This window comes from Delphinus delphis, chromosome 17 (assembly GCF_949987515.2).
Source record: "Delphinus delphis chromosome 17, mDelDel1.2, whole genome shotgun sequence".
In the NCBI taxonomy this organism is placed as follows: domain Eukaryota; kingdom Metazoa; phylum Chordata; class Mammalia; order Artiodactyla; family Delphinidae; genus Delphinus; species Delphinus delphis.
This window is the reverse complement of record NC_082699.1, coordinates 78,774,489-78,795,802: the sequence shown is the minus strand read 5'-3', so window position 1 is coordinate 78,795,802 and position 21,314 is coordinate 78,774,489. Positions and strand designations below refer to the sequence as shown.

General features: G+C 56.1%; 1 protein-coding gene across 1 annotated transcript in view; it reads left to right on the top strand.

Annotated features, from left to right (window-relative positions):
- The window catches only part of TSNARE1 (t-SNARE domain containing 1), a 79,880-nt gene extending 78,641 nt beyond the window's left edge, over positions 1–1,239 (top strand). The window contains exon 12 of the mRNA XM_059995256.1: positions 799–1,239. Coding sequence (XP_059851239.1) covers positions 799–1,116 — 318 coding nt within the window. The 3' untranslated portion in view covers positions 1,117–1,239. The remainder of the gene's footprint in view (positions 1–798) is intronic.
- Positions 1,240–21,314: the final 20,075 nt, after the last annotated feature.

The window sequence follows — 21,314 nt, the reverse complement described above, 5'->3', positions numbered from 1 at the left end:
TGTCAAGAGGAAGAGCTGATTCTGGAGCCCAGTTTGTAGGATTCCAGGTCTTGGCTTTTCCTGCGACCCTGGGGTAGCTCTGCCTTTATATGCAGCTGCTCATGTTTATGGGATGTCCGCATGGTAGATGGGTGGATGGGTAGATGGATGGAGGGATGGAGGGACTGAAGGATTGGAAGGGTGTATACACAAGTGGGTGGATGGATGGAGGTGTGGGTGGATGGATAGACGGATCAAGGATGGGTAGTTGATGGATGGATGATGGATGGAAGGATGGATAGTGGATGGACGGATGATGGATGATGGACGGGTGCTTTGAGGATGGATGGCTGAGAGATGAACAAGTGGATGGATGGATGGATGTAAGGAAGAAGGATGAAAGGAAGGAAGGAGGTGGACAGATGGAGGGGCGGATGGGTGCTTGATGAGCAAGCAGATGGGCGGATAGATGAGGGGATGGATGAGTGGGTGCATATGTGTAGGTAGACAGATGGGCAGACGGGGGGGGGTAGATAATGGCCAGCTTGGGTGGGTGGGTGGATGGACAGACAGATGGCAGCATGGTGGTGGCACCTTGGCTTTGGAGCTGCCCGGCTGAAGTTTTACCTTGACGTTACTGGAGGACGTCTTTTGCCCTCTGAGTCTTGGTGTCCTAGCGAGGGCGCTGCTGCCCACTGCAGAGGGGCCCCGCGAGACCTAAATAGCTGCGTGGGCAGAGGGCCTCGTGCAGGTGGAGCTCCCTGGCATTGCCCCGGTCCCGGCTGGCGAAGGCTCACGTTTCCTGTCTCCCTCTGCCAGCCGACGAGGACGAGGCCCCCGGCTGCCTGTGGCTACCCCTGCGGACACTGGATGGGCCGAGCCTGCCTGAAGCCGACCCCCTGGACCCCCGAGGAGCCTTCCCTGCGTCCCCCTCCCCGCCCGCCTCCCCGGCCTCGGCACCCCCCGCGGCCACATTCCCCGGGGCCTCCCGGCCCTCGCCGCCCTCCTCGGCAGCACCCCAGCCCCCCGGGAAGCCCACAGGGCCTGAGGCCTCGGACGTGGAACGGCGGCTGCTGGACTCGCAGCGGCAGCAGGGCGCCCTGCTCAGCTCCTGGTCCCAGCAGCAGAGTGCGCTGATGGCCCAGCAGAACCTGCTGCTGCAGCGGCTGGCCGAGCAGAGCCAGCGGCTGGCCGACGGCGTCGAGGCCCTCAACCGGACCCTGGAGAGGCTGGTGGAGGCCCTCCCGCCCCGGGGCGCCTCGCCCGCAGTCCCAGCTGGCTGCCCTGGGGGCGGAGCAGCCTGCAGGCCAGCTGGAGGCTCCCAGGGCAGCCCCCAGGGCAGCCACACAGGCCAGGAGGTCTTCTCAGGGATGATCCTGAAGGTGGAGGAGGAGATCTAGGGTCTGGACCCCGTGGGCCGCGTGCAGAGCAGGGACTCCGGTCCTGCCCCTCTGAGGGGCAGAGATGGGGCCTCGATAGAGCCAGAGAGGATGCGGGACTTGGCCTGTGGTTGCCCCTTCCGTCCTGCCATTGTCCGTGGGCCTGTGACGCGAACGGAGGGCTGGGTTGAGGTCTACTCGGGTGACGCCGGTGGGTGGACCGAGCTCCCTCCGCTCCCATCCCGTGCTCCGACCGTCGGGGCGAGTGCTGTGGAGTGCAGAACGGGGCGCCTCTCGGCGGGCAGTGGGTGAGCGGAGCTGCGGGAAGAAGCACGCAGAGCGCAGCTCCCCCAAGCCACTGCCTCGGGTGTGGGCCCTGGAGTGTGGCTCTGCTGGGCACCCAGAAAGCCCCCGGCGTGTGCCCTGGAGTGACTCCTGGAAGCCCGCCTGCTCCGTGGGCGTACGGACTGAGGGGGGCTGGACCGCTGCAACCTCTTGATTCTGCCCCGAGGGCACCACGCCCTGTGGGCCTGTGGTGTGGGGTGTATATACGTATGTGCACATATGTTCGTTGGTACTGGATGGGGTGGGATGCCATTTTATACCTGTCGACTTTTCTTGGAAAAAGATATTTTTCTCATATAAGCATAAAATAACAACAAAAAAGGCAGTGATGATAAGGAGGGTGATGCTGACAGGAAGTGGGATGGAGCCCGTCTGTCTGCGCCTGGGCTCTGCCTCTGCCCTTGGCCGGCAGGCAGCCCTGATGCCCCCCGCCGGTGTCAGGTCCGCCTCACCTGTGACTCCTGGCCCTGTGGGGTCCCTCGGGGCTGGCCCCAGCTCCTGGCCCCGCCCGGCAGGGCACAGGGGCTCAGCGCACAGTTCGGGTGGCTGTTGGGGTCCTCCTTCTCCAGACTCGTGATGAAAGCCTCTTCCGGAAGCGAGAGGCTGAGGTCCTGGCGTGAACTGGACAGCGTGCTGGTGCCAGGGCTCCCAGGCAGCCTGGCACTGAGGGGAGCAGAGACCAGGGTGGAACACACACAGTGGGAGGGACTTTTCCTGGTTTCTCTGTTTACCATGGGGCCAGCAGCATGTCAGCAACTCTTGTCCACAAAAGAGAGCCCCAACTCCTTAGCTGCCCATCCAGCCCTCTGCAGTGTGGCCAGCGCCCTTCCAGCCTCCTCTTCCCCTGCGGTCTAGAGGACACCATGTGTTCTCCACGGCGGCCTTTCCTTCAGCCCTACAAAGCCAGAGTGCATTTCAGTGCCATGTGTGGCGTCTTCCTAGGGCTTCATTCCAGGTGAAAGGCACGGACCCTGCTTGTCCACTAAGATGCCCACTGCGGTGGACACACACCTCTCTACAGGCAATGAACACTGCTCTCCAAGGTTACCCACTAACCCTGGTCAACACCTACTCGGATCCCAACCTAGCCCTGACCCTGGTCACACTCGGAGCCCTGATCCTGGTCACATGCTGAGCCCTGACCCTGGTCCCGTGCTGGACTCTGACCCTGGTTCCGTGCTGAACTCTGACCCTGGTCCCATGCTGAACTCTGACCCTGGCCAGTCCCATAATCCCTATTGGACACCTGCTCTGGGCCCTGCACTGAGTTCTGAGGACACAGCAGCCCAGGCTGAGTAGAGGTCTGACTGCGTCCAAGGGCCAGGCAGGGCACGACTGGGATGGGGTGCCTGCCTGTCGGGCCATCGGTCTGCGGGTGCACGAGGGAGCCTGGGTGGCAGGCAGGGGGACGGGGGCCCTGCCTGGCCTCGAGTGCAGGGGTGTTCCTGCAGGAAGGGGAACCAAGGATCCGGGGTCGGGGTGGCCTGAAGATCCGTTAAGGAGGAGGCTGGGTCTTGGCTTAGACAGGAGCTGGTCAGAAGCAGAGCTTTGAGGGAGGAGCATGTGAGGTGAGGCAGCGGGGAGACATCTGACCCTCCCGGGGGGGTTCCAGCACCTTCTGTGCCTTCTGCCCAGACTCTGGGCTGGGTGACCAGGCAGATGGCGGGCCTGGACAGGGAGATGGGGGAGAGGAGGGCCACCGGGAGGGTGGTGAGGGCGGGCAGCGTTGCTGTCCTGTGCGGGGCCCGGGGGCCAGGGGGACTCTGAGGACCCCGTGTGGGAGCCCGGGGACAGGGCGGCAGGGAGAGGAGGAGACCCCGTGGAGGCTGGGTGACAGGTGCCCGGGGGGTTTAAGGAGAGGGGGAAGGGCAGCAGCATCCTGCGCACAGAGCAGCCCATAGGTATGAAGACCGAAGGGTTCTGACGCGGGGCGTCTAGAAGGCGTCAGCCACCATGGCAGGCCATGTTTCTGTGTCTTGCTCTGGTTGACTGCAAGACTTCTGTGTTCCAGTGAGACAGGCTGGAGGGCGGCCAGGACAGCTTTCCTCAGATCCTGAAGAGACCCCAGGTCACCATGGCAAATCTGAGGCCAGGTGGCCTTGGGGGCACAGGGGTGATGGCCGGAGTCATGGAGAGAGCTGGGGGCCTCTTGGAGCCCGGTTTCAGGATTTCCAGTTCATGCCCGGTCCCTTCGGCGTGCTGCTTTACCAACTGCGTGAGCCCGTCCATGTGACCCCAAGTGAGTAAGGCCAGGTCCCCGGCCTGGGGGAGCCGCAGGCAAGGAGTTGGGCAGATCCCTCGTGGTACACTGCGGGTTCAGCAGCCCATGCGGCTCCCCTGCTAGGAGACAGCTTCACGTGGAAAAAACCAGGACTGTAAACACTTTGAGGGCTTGCAGGGGGAAGCAAAATAACCCAACTTGTCCCCGCACCGCCAGCCCCTCGCCACCCCAGGCAAAAGCGCTGGACGGGAGGCAGCCGAGATGCTGGCAGACGGTCCTTTCGGGGAGAGTCTCGTAGGCCTTTGGGGGACCCTCAGAAGAGCCACGTGAACCCACAGGCAGAGGTCACTTAGTCCGCAGTGGGCAGCCTCGGGGTGCAGAGGAGGAGGGAGGGCCGGCAGTTGCAGAAATAACAAGACCACAGCTTTGGGCCCGATGCAGGCTAAATTCTGTCCCCCTAAAGTTCAGATGTTGAAGTCCTCACCCCAGGACCTGAGCGGGTGACTGTGTTTGGAGTCGGGGCCTTCAGAGGTGATTGAGGTAAGGCGAGGTCTCTGGGGTGACCTCGGATTCAACGTGACTCGTGTCCTTATAAGAAGAGGAGATCAGGACGCATGGGCACAGAGGGACGGCCGCGTGAGGACACGGGAGGGGAGGGCTGTCCACACGCCAGGGAGGTCGGCCTCAGCAGGAGGAGGAGACCTGCAGACCCCGGGGTATCTGACTTTTGGCCTCCAGGACGGGGTCGGGGTGAGTTTCTGTTGTTTGAACCACCGAGTCTGTGTCACTCGTCAGGGCAGCCGCTGCTGACTCCTGCAGACCCCCAAGGAATTAATCAGATACCTGACATAAGATAGTTTCTAAGAAATATTTTAAAAATAAGATGAAAGCACAAAGATGAGTAATAATAAGAGATGATCAAAAGGGACCCAATGAGTCAGGAAAAGATCAGTGATAACTTTCAGAACAAAGGACTTGGCGGGGGACCGGGCAACACGTTTGGGCCCGGATGTGAGAGGAGCAACCTGGGAGGTTTAGCTGGGGAAGCGACCGTGTGCCAGGGAGAGCTAAGGAAACGGAAAGGGCGACGGGTGAAGGGGTGCGGAGGGTATACCAGCAATTCAGCACAGGTCGGGGCGGGGTCCCAGGAGAAGAGAATTGAATGAGGAAAGGCAGTGTGTGAGGAGGCCCCACCCCGACCACCCACCATCCCGCAGACACAGGAGGCACCTGACACCTGGCAGCTCCATGCCTCCCGGAAACCGCGGCCCCAGAGCGGGAAGGAGGCTCGCGAGGAGGGGCAGAGTGACGGCTCCTCTCCCAGCTCAGTCACAGCAGCAACCGTGGAGGCTGGGGACGGTGGAGTGATACCCAGCAAGGCCGAGAGAAGGGACTGTCAGCCTGGAATCACGCTGTCCACAAAACCATCTCTGGAGAGCAAAGACGAGTGAAAACTTGAGAGTTTACCGCCAACAGACTTTCACTAAAGGAGCTTCTGAAGGATGGACTCGAGGATGGAGAGTAATCTTCAAAGGAAGGTCTGTGACAAGGAAAGTGAACCAAGGAGCTGGTAAATGTGGGGCAGATCCAACAAAGGACTGTGTGAGATAATGACATCATTTCATATTAAACAGTGTTTTTTGACTGTAATGTCTTATTTGTGCAGTTAAGTTTTGAGAAAGGGCAGAACAACAATGGGACAATGATAGTGATTAAATTAGTCTGAGCCCATTTTCAGAGAAATTAAATATTCATTAATTTTGGTGTCTGTTGATAACAATACATGGTAAAAACTCGAGGATTCCTTCATTGAAATTAAAGACTTACGCTCCTCAAACGGCCCTGTTAAGAGGATAAAAAGACAAGCTGCTTACTGGGAGGTAATGTTTGTAGATCACATATCTGGCAGAGGACTTGTATCCTGAATATATAAAGAGATCTCTAATTCCAACAATAAGAAAAAATATACTTGAATTAGAAAATGGGCAAAAGATTTGAGCAGACCCTTCACCAAAGAAGATATATGGATAGAAAATAAGCATCTGAAAAGATGTTCAACATCACTAGCCATTAGAGAAATGCAAATTAAAACCATAATGAGAAACCACCGCACGCCTGCTAGAATGGCTAAAATAAGAGATACAGAGAAAGTGGACCATTCATACACTGCTGGCGGGAATGCAAAATGATACAGCTGCTCTGGAAAACACTGTGGTAGTTTCTTAAAAAGTTAAACATTCACTCACGATACTTCCCAACAATTGCACTCCTGCGCGTTTATCCTAGAGAAATAAAAAGTCATGTTTACACAAAAACCTGTACACAGGTATTCACAGCATCTTTATCTGTAACAGCCCCAAGTTGGAAATAACCCAGATGCCTTCTGTGGGTAAATGGTTAAACTGTGGTGCGTCCACGCCAAGAAATACTCCTCAGCAATAAAGAGGGTGAACAAGGGGGAGGGTTCCGAGGGCATTTTGCTGAGTGGAGGAGCCTGTCTTGTAGAGCCCATGCTGGGTGATTCCGTGGGTCTGACATCCTCTAAGGGACGAGATTGTGGAGATAGAAACGGGACCGGGAGGTGGGCTGGGCGGGTGCAACTCTAGGACAGCACGAGGGCCCCCGAGGTATTGGAGCAGCTCTGAGCAGCTCTGCATCTGGTCACCACAGCGGTACGGGGCTCATAGCGCCTCACAGACCTACACGCACAAGACACCAGTGGAAAATACAATAAAATGGAAGGCAGTCGCAACCTCTGGAAGAGTATTGTAGGAGTCTATAACTTCCACACCAGGAAGAAAGGAGTAAGAATGCAAGTAAGCGGACAAAAAGTCTTTACTGAATAAAATAGGAAAAAAAAGAGAGAAACTAAAGTAATACAGAAGAAAAAACTTGGACAAATAGAAAACCTGAGGCAAGCTTTTGAAATCGTGTCCAGTAAACAAATGAATGTGGACGGATTAGAAGAGCCTATTAGATGTCAAGGATCATCAGATTGTAGGAAAAAAAATACAAGTGATCCAGTAACACATAAGGACCCGAAGGCGAGAATCGGTCAGAGAGTCAGGGAGGGCGTGAGTGGTAAGGCCAGCTTTGGACAAAATGGATGCGAAGACAAATATGTACATGAATGCCACCAGGATTAATCATATAAGTAAATATATTAAACAGGACGGCACAGGTCACTGCATGATCGGCTCAGCTCCTCAGGAAGATGAAAAATCTTACATTTCTATACACCTAATAAAAGAGCTCTAAATAGATAAACAAAGCCAGAACTTCCCACCTGCAAAGGGACTCCATCACGAGAGAAGAAGGTGTCAACATGGGCACAGAGACTAGGAATTAGTGAATATAGAGCAGGTTTCAGTAATAATCAGCACTTGACTTACTGGACCCTCAAACAGCAGATAACGGTCCTCTCCAGGGCGCCTGGGACGGCTGCAGATTTTGACCATGACTTAGGTCATAGAGCAAGTGTCACCAAACTTCAAAGAATCAGTAGTGGGTAAGACACTACAATTATTAGAAAATGCACAAAAATAAAGAGAAATTCCTTGTATGTTGGGAAATATTTAAAACAGTCCTAACTGACTGGGAGGTCGATGAAGAAATCATTAATAGATATGTAAAAATGACATAATTGAATAATGATGAAAATACTACATATCAAAATCTGTGAGGTACTTCAAAGGAAATGAATAGCCTTAAATACTTATACAACAAAAGAAGAAAGGCTGAAAATTAATGAATTAAGATATTAAAAAGACAATAAGTAAGGGTAAAAGGACTACAGAATGAACCCTGAGGAATTAGAAGGAAGAAGATTATAGAGACTAAGCAGAATTTATTAAGTTATAACAGCGTCTGCAGGAAGCCAAGAGATGGTTCTTTGGAAAGATGGTGAAAATAGACAAGCCACTAGTAAGATTGGTCCAGCGTTGAAAGAGCAGAAATTCCAAAGTAATAAGAGAATTCTATGAATGGTCTTATGCCAACAAGTTTGGAAACTTAGGGAAAAAATGGACAGATTCCTAGAAAAGTACGGTTTGCCAACATTGACTCAAGAATAAATAGATCAGTGGTTCTGTAGCCATTAAAGAAATAGAATGGGTCGAAAGACTTTCTCCCCATGGAAACACTAAGCCCGATTGGTCTTTTACGTGCGTTCTACCCAACTGTCAGGGCAGAGATCCAGTCTTACACAAACCTCCCCGGAGAACGGGAAAAGGGGAAATTCCTAAATACATAACTCGAGGTCAAATCAAAGGTGACATACGTACGGGAAAGGATCATCGTGGTCCTGTCTGTCTCATGGACACAGACCTGGTCATCCTATCACGACACAAGCGGACCGCGCTGCGTCCCGTGGCCTACCTTTTGGAGCTGGTAGTTTAGCAGGAAGCCCGGGCAAACCACCGGCTTTGGGGGAAGTAATGCCCCCCCACCCTCCATTGGAGCTGCCTCGAGGACGAGGATGAGGGATGAGGCTGAACTTTGAACGCCCACCCTGAGACCCTGCGTGTGGAGCTGTGCAACTGTCCTCAGGCCGCGGCGGAAGAAGAAAGCAGTGAATGCCCGCAGGTGCCAGGGACAAGGTCGGCCTCCTTTCTTCCCACTCGCCTGCATCCTTTCCACATCCTAGCTGCTCCCCAGTGTAGGTCTTTCCTCACACATGTGCTTAACAGAGAAGCTTCCCCTGCTGCCTCTCGCCCTCCCATCCCCACACGTGCCAACGCCCCCTGTAAGTCCTTGTCTTCCTGGGCAGGGAACCTCCACAAGGCAGGGCTCTGGCTGCCCCCGGCCCCCGGGACGGTGCTCAGCGTGCAGTCTGTGCTCTGTCAACGCACTGCACGGTCTGTGTACCGCCCGCACCTGTGCAGAGGCACCCGGAAGGCAGGGCCGGGGAGATTAGGAGGTGCAGGAGGAGGCAAGGTCTCCAGTGGGCCAGGCCGGGGTCAGATGCTGTCTTGGGGAGCTTGGGCTTCTGAGCTAATCCAAGTCCAGTCAAGGGCAGGACTCGCGAAGAGCCCAGCTGGTGGCCTGGCCCAGGCCCCGAGCCTCCAGGGAGGGCGAGGAGGGATTCTCTGGCCAGAGCCCTTCATCCTGTTCCCAGTGACAGGATGTTGTCATCTGAGAGCCTGGGAGGCCTCGTCCAGGCTGTTTTGGGCCTGGGACCTGCTGCCCTGGCCAGGCTGAGGGCCACGCTGGGCAGCTTGTGGGGGAGGGGAGGTGCCTTTTAATTTGGAGCCGAGCAGGGTAGATAAGCAGCAATTGGATTTGCCGAGGCCTGAGTCCCTGGGTGCAGAGAACACCGGAGAATCTTATTTTCATGATAAGATTGTTATAAATTCTCCCCACCATCTGCTGGGAAATGTAAATGTGAATTGGGTTCCAGGCGCCGGGAGGGACAGCTGGTGGGGCCGCGGGGGGCGGGGAGGGGGACCCCGTGTGCACCCGGGCCTCGGGCTGGGCCCCAAGCCGTGCCCCTTCCCGTACCCCGTGGCTCTGTGCGCTCCGCAGCCCTGCTCTGAGTGATCGCCTGCAGAAAAGTAACCCCAGGCGAAGATTTAAGTCAATCTGCTGGTGACTGGGCTCACCATACCTGGGTAGACGGGCAGAGGTCACGGGCATAGGACAGAGGGACTGGGGGGGCCCTGCACCCCGCTGTGTGCTCCACCTGCCCCAGTGTCCTTGGCGACTCGCAGCAGCTTCAGGTCAGGTGGGCGCTGCCTTGGCCCAGTTTCAGTGTGCCTCTGCGGGTGTCCCCACTCCTCTAAGCGGCGGACGTGGGCCGACCTGCCTGCTCTCTGGCTGGCCTGGGGACTGGACCTGGTGGGGCCTGCAGAGCCTGCAGGCAGCAGGGAGGTGGTGCGGGTCCTGGGGCCGTGCTCCGGCTGCCCTGGGCCCAGGGTGAGCGACTACAGCCTGCGGACCACTCGCAGCAAGGCTGGGCAGGAAAGCCCCTCCCAGCAGAGGCCCTCTCACCCTTTCTTGATCCGTAAAGAAGTCTCTGCTCAGGGGAGATGGGCCTGCCCTTGGGAGTGAGTGCAGGGTCGCCCCGTGTTCTTCCTGCTATGCTGATCACACGAGTGGCACTCCCTGTGGGTGCGGGGGTCCAGCCTGACACACATTCCTGTTCTGGAGACAAGGGTCAGGGGTGTCCTGAGGCCCAGGAGGAACTGCCAGAGAGATGGCTAATGAAATGCCAGGCCCGTGGGCCAGAGGAGGACAGAGGATAAGTCAACACGGCCCAGGTGAATGTGGAAAGGCCTCCAAAGGAGGGGGGGACTGGCTCTGAGGGGCAGTCTTAAAGCTGGAAGTCCCTGCCCCCCGAGGGGTGCCTCTGAGCCCCTGAGGTGAGAAGAGTCTCACCCCCTGCACAGATGAGACCTGTGAGGCCGGATGGTGAAGACTTGCCCTAGCCTCAGGGACACGCGGCCACCCCCGCTCACAGCATGCGGGGACACAGGCATGGGCGGGCCTGGGGGCGGGAGGTGCACGTGTGTGCGCGTGTGCATCTGCACATGTGTGTACATGATGTGTGTGTGCGCGCACGTGCTCAGGTGTGTTGCGGTGCTGTGCACGAAGTTATGTATGTGCACACGTGTCATATGTGCCTGTGCGCAGGCATGTGTTCTCCTTGCTCGCCATCCAGGCAGCGTCTGGAGCATGAAGGTGGGAGTGGTCCGCTTCCAAGATGGGGCACCAGGTGGGCAGAAGGGCTTCTCCGGGAGGCCGCTGGTCTGTGGGAGGCCCGCGAGGGAGCGGGGCACGGGGCAGAGGAAGAGCTGCACGCCCCAGGCCAGGCCGCCAGGCCCTGAGCTGCTCACCCCTCGGAGGGAGGGGCGCCTGGCCGCACCTCACGTCACCTGGCCACTGATCAGATGGGCCCCTCTCCTGGGCGGGTCCGCAGAGAGCCCAGGCCTTGTCCACAGTACCCCTGAACACCCACCTGGGGGGCGAGCTTCCGAGCGGCCCTCCTAGCACGGCTTCCTCCTGGTCTGCTAGTCCCAGACTGAGCTTTGGAGCACCGAGGCAGCAGAGGAGCTGCCTGGCCTTCCCGAACCTGGACACAGGGCAGGCAGATGGGGGGGCGGGCCGGGGGTCCCGCGGGAAGATGGTGGCCTGGAGGAGGGGAGAGCCTCCTGAGGCAGCGCCTGGCATCCGGCCCAGTCCTGGTGGTAAGACTGACCGGGCCGGCTGTCCAGGGTACCGGGTCCAATTTTCACAGGGAACTGCTGCGCATGCCGGGTGGCCCACTTCAGAATCTCCCTTGCAGGACCTATGCCCCCGCCTGCCCCCACCCCCGCCCTGCTCCGCAGGCTTTAGCTGCGAGGGCTGTGGGAGCTCCTGGCTACTCCAGAGGACGGAGGTTCTCAGGTCACCCCTGAGTGGGGGCTGGACTGGGAGTGGGGAATTGACCGCTCCAGAGAGGTGACGAGGGGACACCACCCCACCGCGGGGTGACTGGGGGATGGCTGTGTGCGTGGGAAGGTCCCTTTCAAGGCAGAAACAATGCAGTTTTGAAGTGGTAGGAATCTGGGCTCATTTTCAGCAGCTGTATGCAAATTGCATGCAAATGAACCTCTTTTCCTTCCAGTACCAGTGAGTGGCCCAGAGAAACAGTGATCTGGAGGACCAGAGTGAGCCCAGCATCTTGTCCGATTCACATCAAGAATCCCCTTCTTCAGAAGCTGTGCTGAGTAGGGGCAGCCACTGCTGTTTATTTAACAGCTGAGGACGGTCCCTGGAGTCACACAGACTGGGTTCTAATCCCAGCTCTGCAGTGACTGCCTGTGGGTGACTGAGTGTGTTGCCGAACCGCTCTGCTCCTCATTTCCCTTTTCTGTAACATGCAAACAGGGCTGCCTCAGCGGGTTGCATGGGAAGCACTTAGCACAGTGACTTGTTCTGACGATGGTGTGGTGGTGGTGATGGTGGTGGTGGTTGTGCTGGTGATGATGGTGGTAATGGTGGTGGTGATGGTGATGGTGGTGGTGGCTGTGGTGATGATGGTGGTGGTGGTGGCAGTGGTGGTGGTGGTGAATCCTGCTGTGGTGGTGATTATGGTGATAAGAGAGCGTCCTCCACAGTAGACATGGTACGAGGCCCTGGGAGAATGGAGAAGAAAAGTGATCTCTGTCTTTGCGATGCTCATATCTTCTTCAGAGCCCTCCCCAAGGTGGGGCTCATGTTCTAACTCGTGTCCTTGCCCTCCAGTCCCCGGAGGCCTCTGTACCTAAGAGCTCCGCTCTCCACACTCCCTCCACTGTCACCTCTCCTGTCGGTGCTGACAGCGTGCCTGCCTTAGGGCAGCTGTGAGTTGACCTATGGGCCTTCCTTAGAGCCCCTGCTGTCAGGAGAGCGATGCAGGCAGGTGGGGGCAGGGAGCACAGGGAGGACGACACGTGGTCCTCACTCTTGGGGGACCATTGTTCTCCTGTGACCTCGCGGCACCCTCTCACCCCCCCACACCGCAGCACACACTCTGTGCTCCATTCAGACTGCACCCCTGCAGGACCCCACACCTTCCTCTGTGCAGCAGAGCCCCCAGCCCACTGTCTTCATTATGCCTTGGGGCCCTCCAGCCTCCCCCGACCCCCCTCCAGCCTCCAGCTCCCCAGGTGGACACATCTGCCACTCTCGTCATTCTGGCTGTTGGCACAGGGCCGAGCGTAGGGTGAGTGTCCAGGACCTGCAGGAGGGCCTGCTGTGCCTGCTGGGAGCTTCCCACCAGGCGTGCGGTTGGTGGGGGGCATGGGGGGCAGGGCTACAGCACCCGAGGAGCCCCAGAGCGTGTCCGGTCCCTGTCCTGCTCTCATGACAAACAGCCCACTGTTGCCCATTTTGTGGACGTGGGACTGAAACTTAAGAAAGACCAGCACTTGCCCCAAATCATGCAGCTGGTGAGGGGCGGAGCCAGCGTTCAAATCCAGTCTCTGATGCCCAGGCTTTCCCGCGCACCTCGGGATTTTGGACAGAGCCAGGAAGTCGGGAGCGGCAGGTGTTGCACTGGAAGTGGCAGGAGCCGGAAGGGGGAGGATGGCCAGAGGGAGACAGGGTGCAGCGGTCCACGGGACAGCTCCCACCCCACCACTGTGCACAGACGGGGCTGCTGTGCTCTCTGCAAGCTCGGGGAGTATTTGCTGTGTCTGTCGCCTCGAGCTGGTGGAGGTGGGGTCTGGAGAGGGGCGGTGTGTGGGCGCTGGTTGGGGGGGAGGCTGGGGTGAGGGGGTGGCCCCTGTGCCAGGACTCGGAATACATGGGGCGCCGGGGAAGCCAGCTGCAGCCCTGAGGCTTGGAACCCAGCGGAATCCAGTTGGCTGGGCCCTGCCTTCTGCAAACAGATATAGATTTGGTTTTATTGAGAACCTCAGCGCTGCCAGGCCCACAGGCCCGGGCCCACGGCTCTCATGCGCTTGCCGCCAAGAAAGAAGGGGAAAGGGAGACAGAACTGTGTAGCCCTTTTGCAATGAGAAGCCAGGAGTGTTTGCGTGAGATCAATTTCTGTTTCTGGAAGAGGCTCAGCTCTTAGCCCAGCCCCGCCACCCTGGTCCAGCCTCGGGTCTGAGGGGTGGGTGGGCAGCTGCAGTGGGGTGGCCTGAGGCCCCCATGTCCCCCACCCACTGTCCTGTCGCCAGCCTTGTTGTTCGTGTCACTGCTGCCATTCCTGCAATGTTGCATGAGCGAGGTCACACCCAGCAGTGGCTGGGCAGGCGCCCTGGTTGTCCGGCTTCTAAACCTGTCCTGCCACTGAGTCCATTCCCCCTGAGTCAGCACCGCCTGCCCCATCCAGTCTCCCTAAAATGCCACCTGCCCTGGGAGGGGCTGCGTCTGGCCTGGGCTCCTCGTCTGTGTGAGGGATCAGATGTGTCCTCCAGGCCGGGAGGCGCAGGGCAGGACGGAGGGGGCTCGTGCCCCGCCTCTGTGAGTCCAACCTCACCCAGCCGAGCCGCACACCTGTCCTACGCAGGGGGCAGGGCAGGGGGCAGCATGCCCATCGTACAGATGAGACAGCTGAGGTGTGGGGAGGTTGGGGGCCCCCAGTTCAGGGAGGAACCAGGATGGGGACTTGGTGCTGAGGCCACCCCTGGGGGGCCTGCATGTGGGAGTGACGGTGGCAGTGATCACAGTAACTACCAAGGGTGCCTGCAGGGCTGTCTGGTCCTGATGAGCTCCCGGCCTGGGAAGGAGCAGAGCTTAGAAATGCCCCAGCCTGAGTACTGGCTGCATTAGTTAACTTGCTGTGCGACTTTGACGAAACTGCGTGTTATCTCTGAGCCATCCTTTTTGTGTCTGGAAATATCCTTTGCCCGGTATTGGGGGATTAAGTGAAGCCGTGCAGGTAACTAACTGTCTGTTAGGAGCCCAGCCTGTGCAGATGACCCTTCTTGCACTGAGCACTGTCACCGCCAGCACCACCTCGAAGTTCAGGGTTGGGCAGAGTTCCAGCCCCAATCTGTGTGCAAGGAGAAGAGGCCCAGAGAGGCTCAGAGACTTGGCCTGGGTCACACAGCTGGTCGGGGGCACAACCCGGAAGAAAACCCCGGTTTCCGGGTCCTGGCCGTCCTCCTGCACCTGCTGCCGAAGCATTATTAACTGGCCCCCCCGGAGGACAAGTAGAGTGTTTACCTCTTGACAGCAGAGAGGCGGAAACAACAAAAGTAAACCAAACAAACCGCCCAGACACCAAACAAGCTCTCTCTCAAAGTGCGTGCTCTGCAGAGAGAAGAATGTGGAGGGGCGGAACGCGGCTGCTGGGAGACTGAAGGATGCAACCCCTCCAGCGAATCGCGGGCCTGTCTCCAGGGCGGGAGCGCTCCGGGCCGACTGATGCTTTCAGAAGGCAGGGCTGAGAGGCAGCCCGCCCGGGGTGGGCAGGTGTGTGCCGCACCCTAGCTGCAAGGGCTGCGGCTGCCTGGAGCGCGGTCCCGGAGGCGTGCGCTGTGGCGAGGAGGGCAGAACCGGTGCTCCCCACTTTCTGCTGCCCCAGCCTCCTTGTCCCTCAGACACGGGGGGCCCAGCTCTCCTTCTTTATTGTGGTTTTTTGGGGGTTGGCTTCTCCTTTTCAGCCCCAACTGGTGGGAACCGCAAGCTCTGAGCAGCCCCAAGCGGGCGCCATTGGATGCGTCCCCGTGACCGGGTCACAATCTGGAGAACAGGGGTCCGACCGAGGTGGGCGTGGGAAGTCTGGACCCGATTCCAAACAACGTGGGCTTGACCCCATCACTTGCCTTCTGTGTGTTCATGGGCCTTGGTGTTCCCAGCCTGTAAATGGACCACGGAAGGAGCGTCAGCACCACGGACAGGGGCAGGGGCGGCTGGACACTGGGTCATCTTTCAGGATGTGCCCTCCTTCGCCTGGCTCAGACCCCAGGCCTAGGGGGACAGCGATTCACCCTTGTCACTCTGCGGGGGTCCCGGGAGGGGAAGGATATCACTAAGCATCGTCCCTCCCCTTTGCGAGGCTTTACCTGTTTCCCAGGTGAGCCTCCCTGCAGCCCCAGGGTAGGAGTTGAGTGCACATCGCAGAAGGGGGGCGGGGGTTAGGCTAACCTCCCTGCACCGGTGGCCCGTCCAGCCATGTCCTTGCCTCCCTCACACATCGGTGACTCCGTGGTCCCCACTACCCGCCCCCCACCCCCCAGTACCTCACTGCTGCTTCAGGAACATCTGTTGATGGCTCATTAATGATGTTGCCAACAGGGCAGATGAAAAGGCTCAGAAGGGAAAACAGAAGCAAGGGGACAGCTTCGATCCCGGGATTGTTAAGCTGTCCCTGATGCTGTCCCCACAAGCAAGGCTTCTGCCACGCTGACGCTCTCGGCGTTGATGGCTGTCCCTTTCCGCTGGTCCAGCGTCCACTGCTGTCTGCCGGGAAAGGGATCGGGGGCTACACCTTGGTGTCCCCACACTCGGAACATTAGCACCTTGAGGAGTTTCAACTTGCTCTGCTCTGGGGGAGGGAGGCCTCGTTACAGCACCATTTTTAGCCTGGTGAGGAGCTCTCCATGTCCCCCAGATTTGCACTTTCCCTCAAAATGCTCTTGCTACTGGCAGGAGAATAGATGTGAGAATAAGAGAGTAGCACGTGGCTGTGAGCGTGAGGGGTTCCAAGTGGTGTTTGTTAACTCAGGGCCTGCCGGCGTTAAGTACTAGCACGTACATCCCACCGAGCTGCCGGCCTTGGCACTGGGTCCCCTGTGTTAATGGTCACCAGAGCCTTGCTGTCGACTTTGGAGGAGGGAGCGAGAGGCCAGAGAGGCCTCAAGGGCCACCGAGGATCACACAAAGGTTAGCGGCAGGATTTCGCATCCCTCTGTTAAACAGAGCTCATCCTGTTCCTCCTTGTATCAGTCAGCTCAGGCTGTTTGGCTGCAGTAACAAATGAGCCCAAGGCTGGGTTTGGTTCTAGCTCGTGTTACGTGCCCACAGTGGGTTGGAGGTGCCTTTGCTCCTGTGCTTTGACTCTGGGACCCAGACTGATGGACAGCCCCCCTCAGACATTGCCAGGCTCACAGCAGAGGCCAGGGCAGTGGAAGAATCTCACAGTAGCTTTGGGTGTGTGCTTGGGAGCAGCGAGTGACCTGCTGCACTCACCAGGCACTTCACAGGCCAGACCCGGGGCCAATGGGACTGCTGTGCACGGTCCTGCGGGGAAGAGGGAGGGGGGAGAGGTGCTGAGAGACGGGCCGTGCACTTTGGAATGAGGGTAGAGACTGCCCCCTGCTCAGAATCACACCCCTACCTCCAGCAAGCCCTCTCCACCCCGTCTGCCTTTGTCCCCTCCTCTCGTGGCCTCTGCCCAGGCCCTGCCCTCCTTGGGGGTCTGGGGAATTGCCACCCACTCCTCCATTCCCTGGACTCAGGGAGGGACCCCAGTCCCCCCACCACACACACTGGCCTCAGTGACCCGCTGGGTTTGGACCTTCTCTCCTCTCACCCCCTGGGCCTGCTCTCCACCCCTGAGGGAGGAGGTGGCCTGGCCTAAGGCTCCAGGTCCATGGGGTTTGGAGCTCATCCAGGGGGCCTCCTCCAGGCTGTCCTCGTACTTCTGTGCCTGGGGAGCTTCCGTCCCTGTTGCACCCCTGCATCCTCACCCTCTGAAGCCCTCTCCTGACCCCTGTCAGGTCTCAGCCTCCGCCTCTGGTCTGGGTGGGGTCCCGGGCCTCTGGGGCTGCCCGTCTCCCGCCTCTGCCCCTGGCCACCCAGGCTCGGGCTTTGTGGGTGCCTTAGGCCAGGACTAGCGCCCTGCTTGTCAAGTAGGAGAGCTGCATGGGTGGGGTGCTCTCAGGCACACGTGGGCTTTGCGGCCACGTTGGGCAGCAGCCTTTGTGACCTCCTGGCTCGTTCTGTGCCCAGGCACCCAGGGCATGCTGGCATGCAGTGGGACCTGCCACACATCAGCAGAAACGCCTGGCAAGAAGAGCGTGAACCACGCGCTTTGGGTTCAAGGTCACCGGCCTTGTCGTGTGCAGGTGTCAGCTCACTTGCGATCTCCGGTGAGCCGGGGTCGCTCTGTCCCCATGTGGAAGATAGGCCCAGGGCTCAGCATGGCTACGGGGCCTTCCCAGTTATGCTTGACTGAAACCCCGCCTGCCTGACCCTAGGTTGGGGGTCTGGTCAGGCTGCCTCCCTCGACTGAAGCCGGGACTTTGGGACGCGGCTGGGGAGGGGGAGGGGGGGCAGGGAGAGCGTGTGCCCCGAGTCCGCTCCTGGCAGGGAAGGGTTTCTCTGGGTTGAGACCTAGGAGTGGGGCACATGGACGGTTCAACCTGACCTGATGAGACTAAGTTGTCTTCCAAAGGGGGTGTCGATCGTCACACTCCCCACAGTGATTTGTGGGCTCTGCCCGTCCGGTATGTGGTATCGTCAGATTCCCTGATCTTGGCCGGTCTGCTGGGAGTAAAATAAGGATGTAATTGTGGTCCTTATTTGCATTTCCCTGATCACTAATGCGGTTGGAATTTTTCACACGTTTACATTTATGTTTCCTTTGCTGTGAAAGGTCTTCATGCCTTTTGCCCATTTAAACACTTGGATTGTTTGTTTTACCTCCTTGGCGATTTGTGGAAGGTACACACACGTGCGCGGGTGTTCTAGCCTGGACGCCGCTGCTCTGGGCGTCTGGTCCTGCTGCCAGCGTCACTGCCCGCCCCCAACGTGGGGTCTCCCGACAGCGCCGGGGGTCCCTGCACACTGTAGGCGCCTCCATCCCAAGTCCGGGAGATGTTCTCATTTGTTTTCTCCCGGCTTTGCCTCTTACATTCCCACTCGGGTGTTCAGTCCCCCTCACCGTGTCTGAAGACCCCCCCTCGTCCACCGCCCTGCTCCCTGTCCCACGGCAGCTTCCACGCATGGTCCCTCCTCTTCCCGCCAAGCCCTCTCCCCACACATCTCTTCCCTGTGTTCATCACTCCGCCTTTGTGCTAATGACGCTGTCTGGCAGGTGGCCCCGCCCCTATTATTTCTAGCAGCAACTGGGGTCTCCCTGGCCCTTTGCTCTCCCATGTATATTTTAGAATCACATCGTCAGGTTCCATAAACAGCCCTGTTAGCATTTTTTATTGGAATTGCATTGAATCTATGGCTCAAGTGGGTAAGAACTGATATCCTTGTGATATTGGGACTTCCTATCTGTGAACACAATGTATCTCTCTATTATATTTATGTCTTTTAAAGTGTTTTAAAATACATTTTAAACGATTGTCTCCATATATATCTCATACATTTTTAAAGATGTATTTGTTTATTTGTTTCTATAAACAGTACGTGTACCAGCGTGGTGCCGGTATATAGAAATACGTGTGATTTCTGTGAACTGAGTCTATGTTCAGCCAGATGTTAAGGTCTCATTATTTCTCATACTTTGCCTAAGAATTCTGTTAGGTTTCCTTTGAAGATAATCCTGTTATTACTGATCGTAACAGCTTTATTTCTTCCATCCCTATACCTCCTATGCCTGTAATTTCGCTTCCCTGATCACTGTGTGGGCAGGGAGCCCTGGTGAGTCCTGACTTAGAAGGAGGGACCGTGGGCATCCTTGTTTGGCTCCTAATTTTAAAAGAAATGCTTCCAACCTCACCCCGTTAAGAATGTTCATTTTAGATTTATTGTACGCTTTGTCAGGTGAAGGAAATTTGCTAGGAGCTTGATAAGACTTTTTTTAAAAAAGTATTGGATAGGTGTTCAGTTACATTGTATATATATACATCTGTTAAGACGATTATTTGGTTTTTTTCTTTTAATCTGTTAATGTGGTGCATGGCATGTGTAGCTTTTCTCACACTCGTGCCAGAGTAAATAGTAATAGTAAATAATGACGATGATTCACTTTCACTGAAGGTTCTAATTTGAAGAACCTTCACTGAAGGTACTATTTTATTTAGGATTTTTGCTTCTATTGGCCTCTACATTTCCTTACTTTCCTGATCTTGTCTGATTTCGATAACAAGTTTATATCAGCCTCATAGAATGAGTTAGGGATGTATTCTCTCACATCCTCTGTTCTATATTATAAGTTCTCATAGCACACACAAATCATTCAGGTCCTTTTTTTTTTTTTTTTATGCAGCACGCGGGCCTCTCACTGTTGTGGCCTCTCCCGTTGCGGAGCACAGGCTCCGGACGCGCAGGCTCAGCGGCCATGGCTCACGGGCCCAGCCGCTCCGCGGCATGTGGGATCTTCCCGGACCGGGGCACGAACCCGTGTCCCCTGCATCGGCAGGCGGACTCTCAACCACTGCGCCGCCAGGGAAGCCCCAGGTTCTTTTTTATTCTAGATTCTGTTCTGGTAAGTCACCTGTTTTTAGGAATCTATCCACTTGTCTAGGTTTTCAGATGTGGCGGCTCTGGGTGCTAATAATCTTGTTTATTACTGCACAGTGTCCCATTCATCTGAGGTCTGTACCTTTTCCATTCCTACTTTATCTGTCCAGTTCCTTTTTGCCTTGATCAATCTTTCCAGAGGTTTGTCATTTTAATTAGTGTCTTTGGCTTTGTTGTTCTATTTTGTGCTAGTTTCGATTTTCGATTGCTTTCTACTTTTCGTCATCTCCTCGCCTTCTGTCTCTGAGTCGTACGGTAGTTCTTCCTCCTCCTAATGTCTAAAGCTGGATGCTCAGCCCATGAAATTTCAGCCTTTCTCTTTTTCCAACATCAGCATTTCGAGTCTATAAATCTCCCTTAAAGGGCCACGTTTACTACACCCCTGCAACATGTGATATATCATATGTCCATGATCATTTAATTTAAAATATTACGTCTATTATGATTTTTTCTTTGATCCATGAGTTATTTAGAAATGAATGGTAAAATTTCTAAATGCATGGGGATTTAAAATTTACTCTTTTTTGTTACCTTCTAACAGTCGCATTTTGTTTAGAGGATTTCTTTTATGTGAGACTTGCTAAGACTTGCTTTATGGCTTAGAACTTTCCAGTTCTGTAAATATTCCGTACTTGAGAATGTGCTTGAGAAGAATGTGCATTCTTTAAATACACAGACATGGAAAGTTCTATCAGTGTCCACTAAACCAAGCTTGTTAACTTGGTAATGCAGATTTTCTCTGTCTTTAGCTTTTGTGGTCTGCCTGACCTATCATAAATTGAGAGAAATCTGTTGAAATCTTGTACCACATTTGCTCGATTTGGAAATTTCTCCCTGTAGCTCTAGAAATGTTTGCTTTATATGTTCTGTGCCTCTTTTTTCTAGGTTGCATAAGAGTGTAGAATGGGTGTATAATCTCGGTAAATTGAAACTCTTAGTATTATGAAGTGACCTTTTCTATCCCACATGGTGCTTTTCATCTTATTTATTTATTTTTGGCTGCGTTGGGTCTTCGTTGCTGTGCACGGGCTTTCTCTAGTTGCGGCGAGCAGGGGCTAGCTACTCTTTGTTGCGCTGCGTGGGCTTCTCCTTGCGGTGGCTTCTCTTGTTGGGGAGCACGGGCTCTAGGCGCACAGGCTTCAGTAGTTGTGGCTCACGGGCTCTAGAGCGCAGGCTCAGTAGTTGTGGCGCATGGGCTGAGTTGCTCTGCGGCATGTGGGATCTTCCTGGGCCAGGGATCGAACCCGCGTCCCCTGCATTGGCAGGTGGATTCTTAACCACTGTGCCACCAGGGAAGTCCTGGTGCTTTGTATCTTAAAACCCATTTTGTCTGCTCTCAATGGGTCTATTCCAGCTTTCTTTTGATTAATGCTTTCACTATATATTTTCCTATTCTTTCATTTTCGATATTTCTGTGCCTTTATGCTTTTGAAATGTCTCCAGCATTGAGCTGGATTTGAAAATCCATTGTGACGCTCTCGTTCTTTCCCTGGCTGAGCTTTAGCCATTTTTGATATATTAGCTCTTGTTTATCTCATCTTACTTTCTGATTTATACTT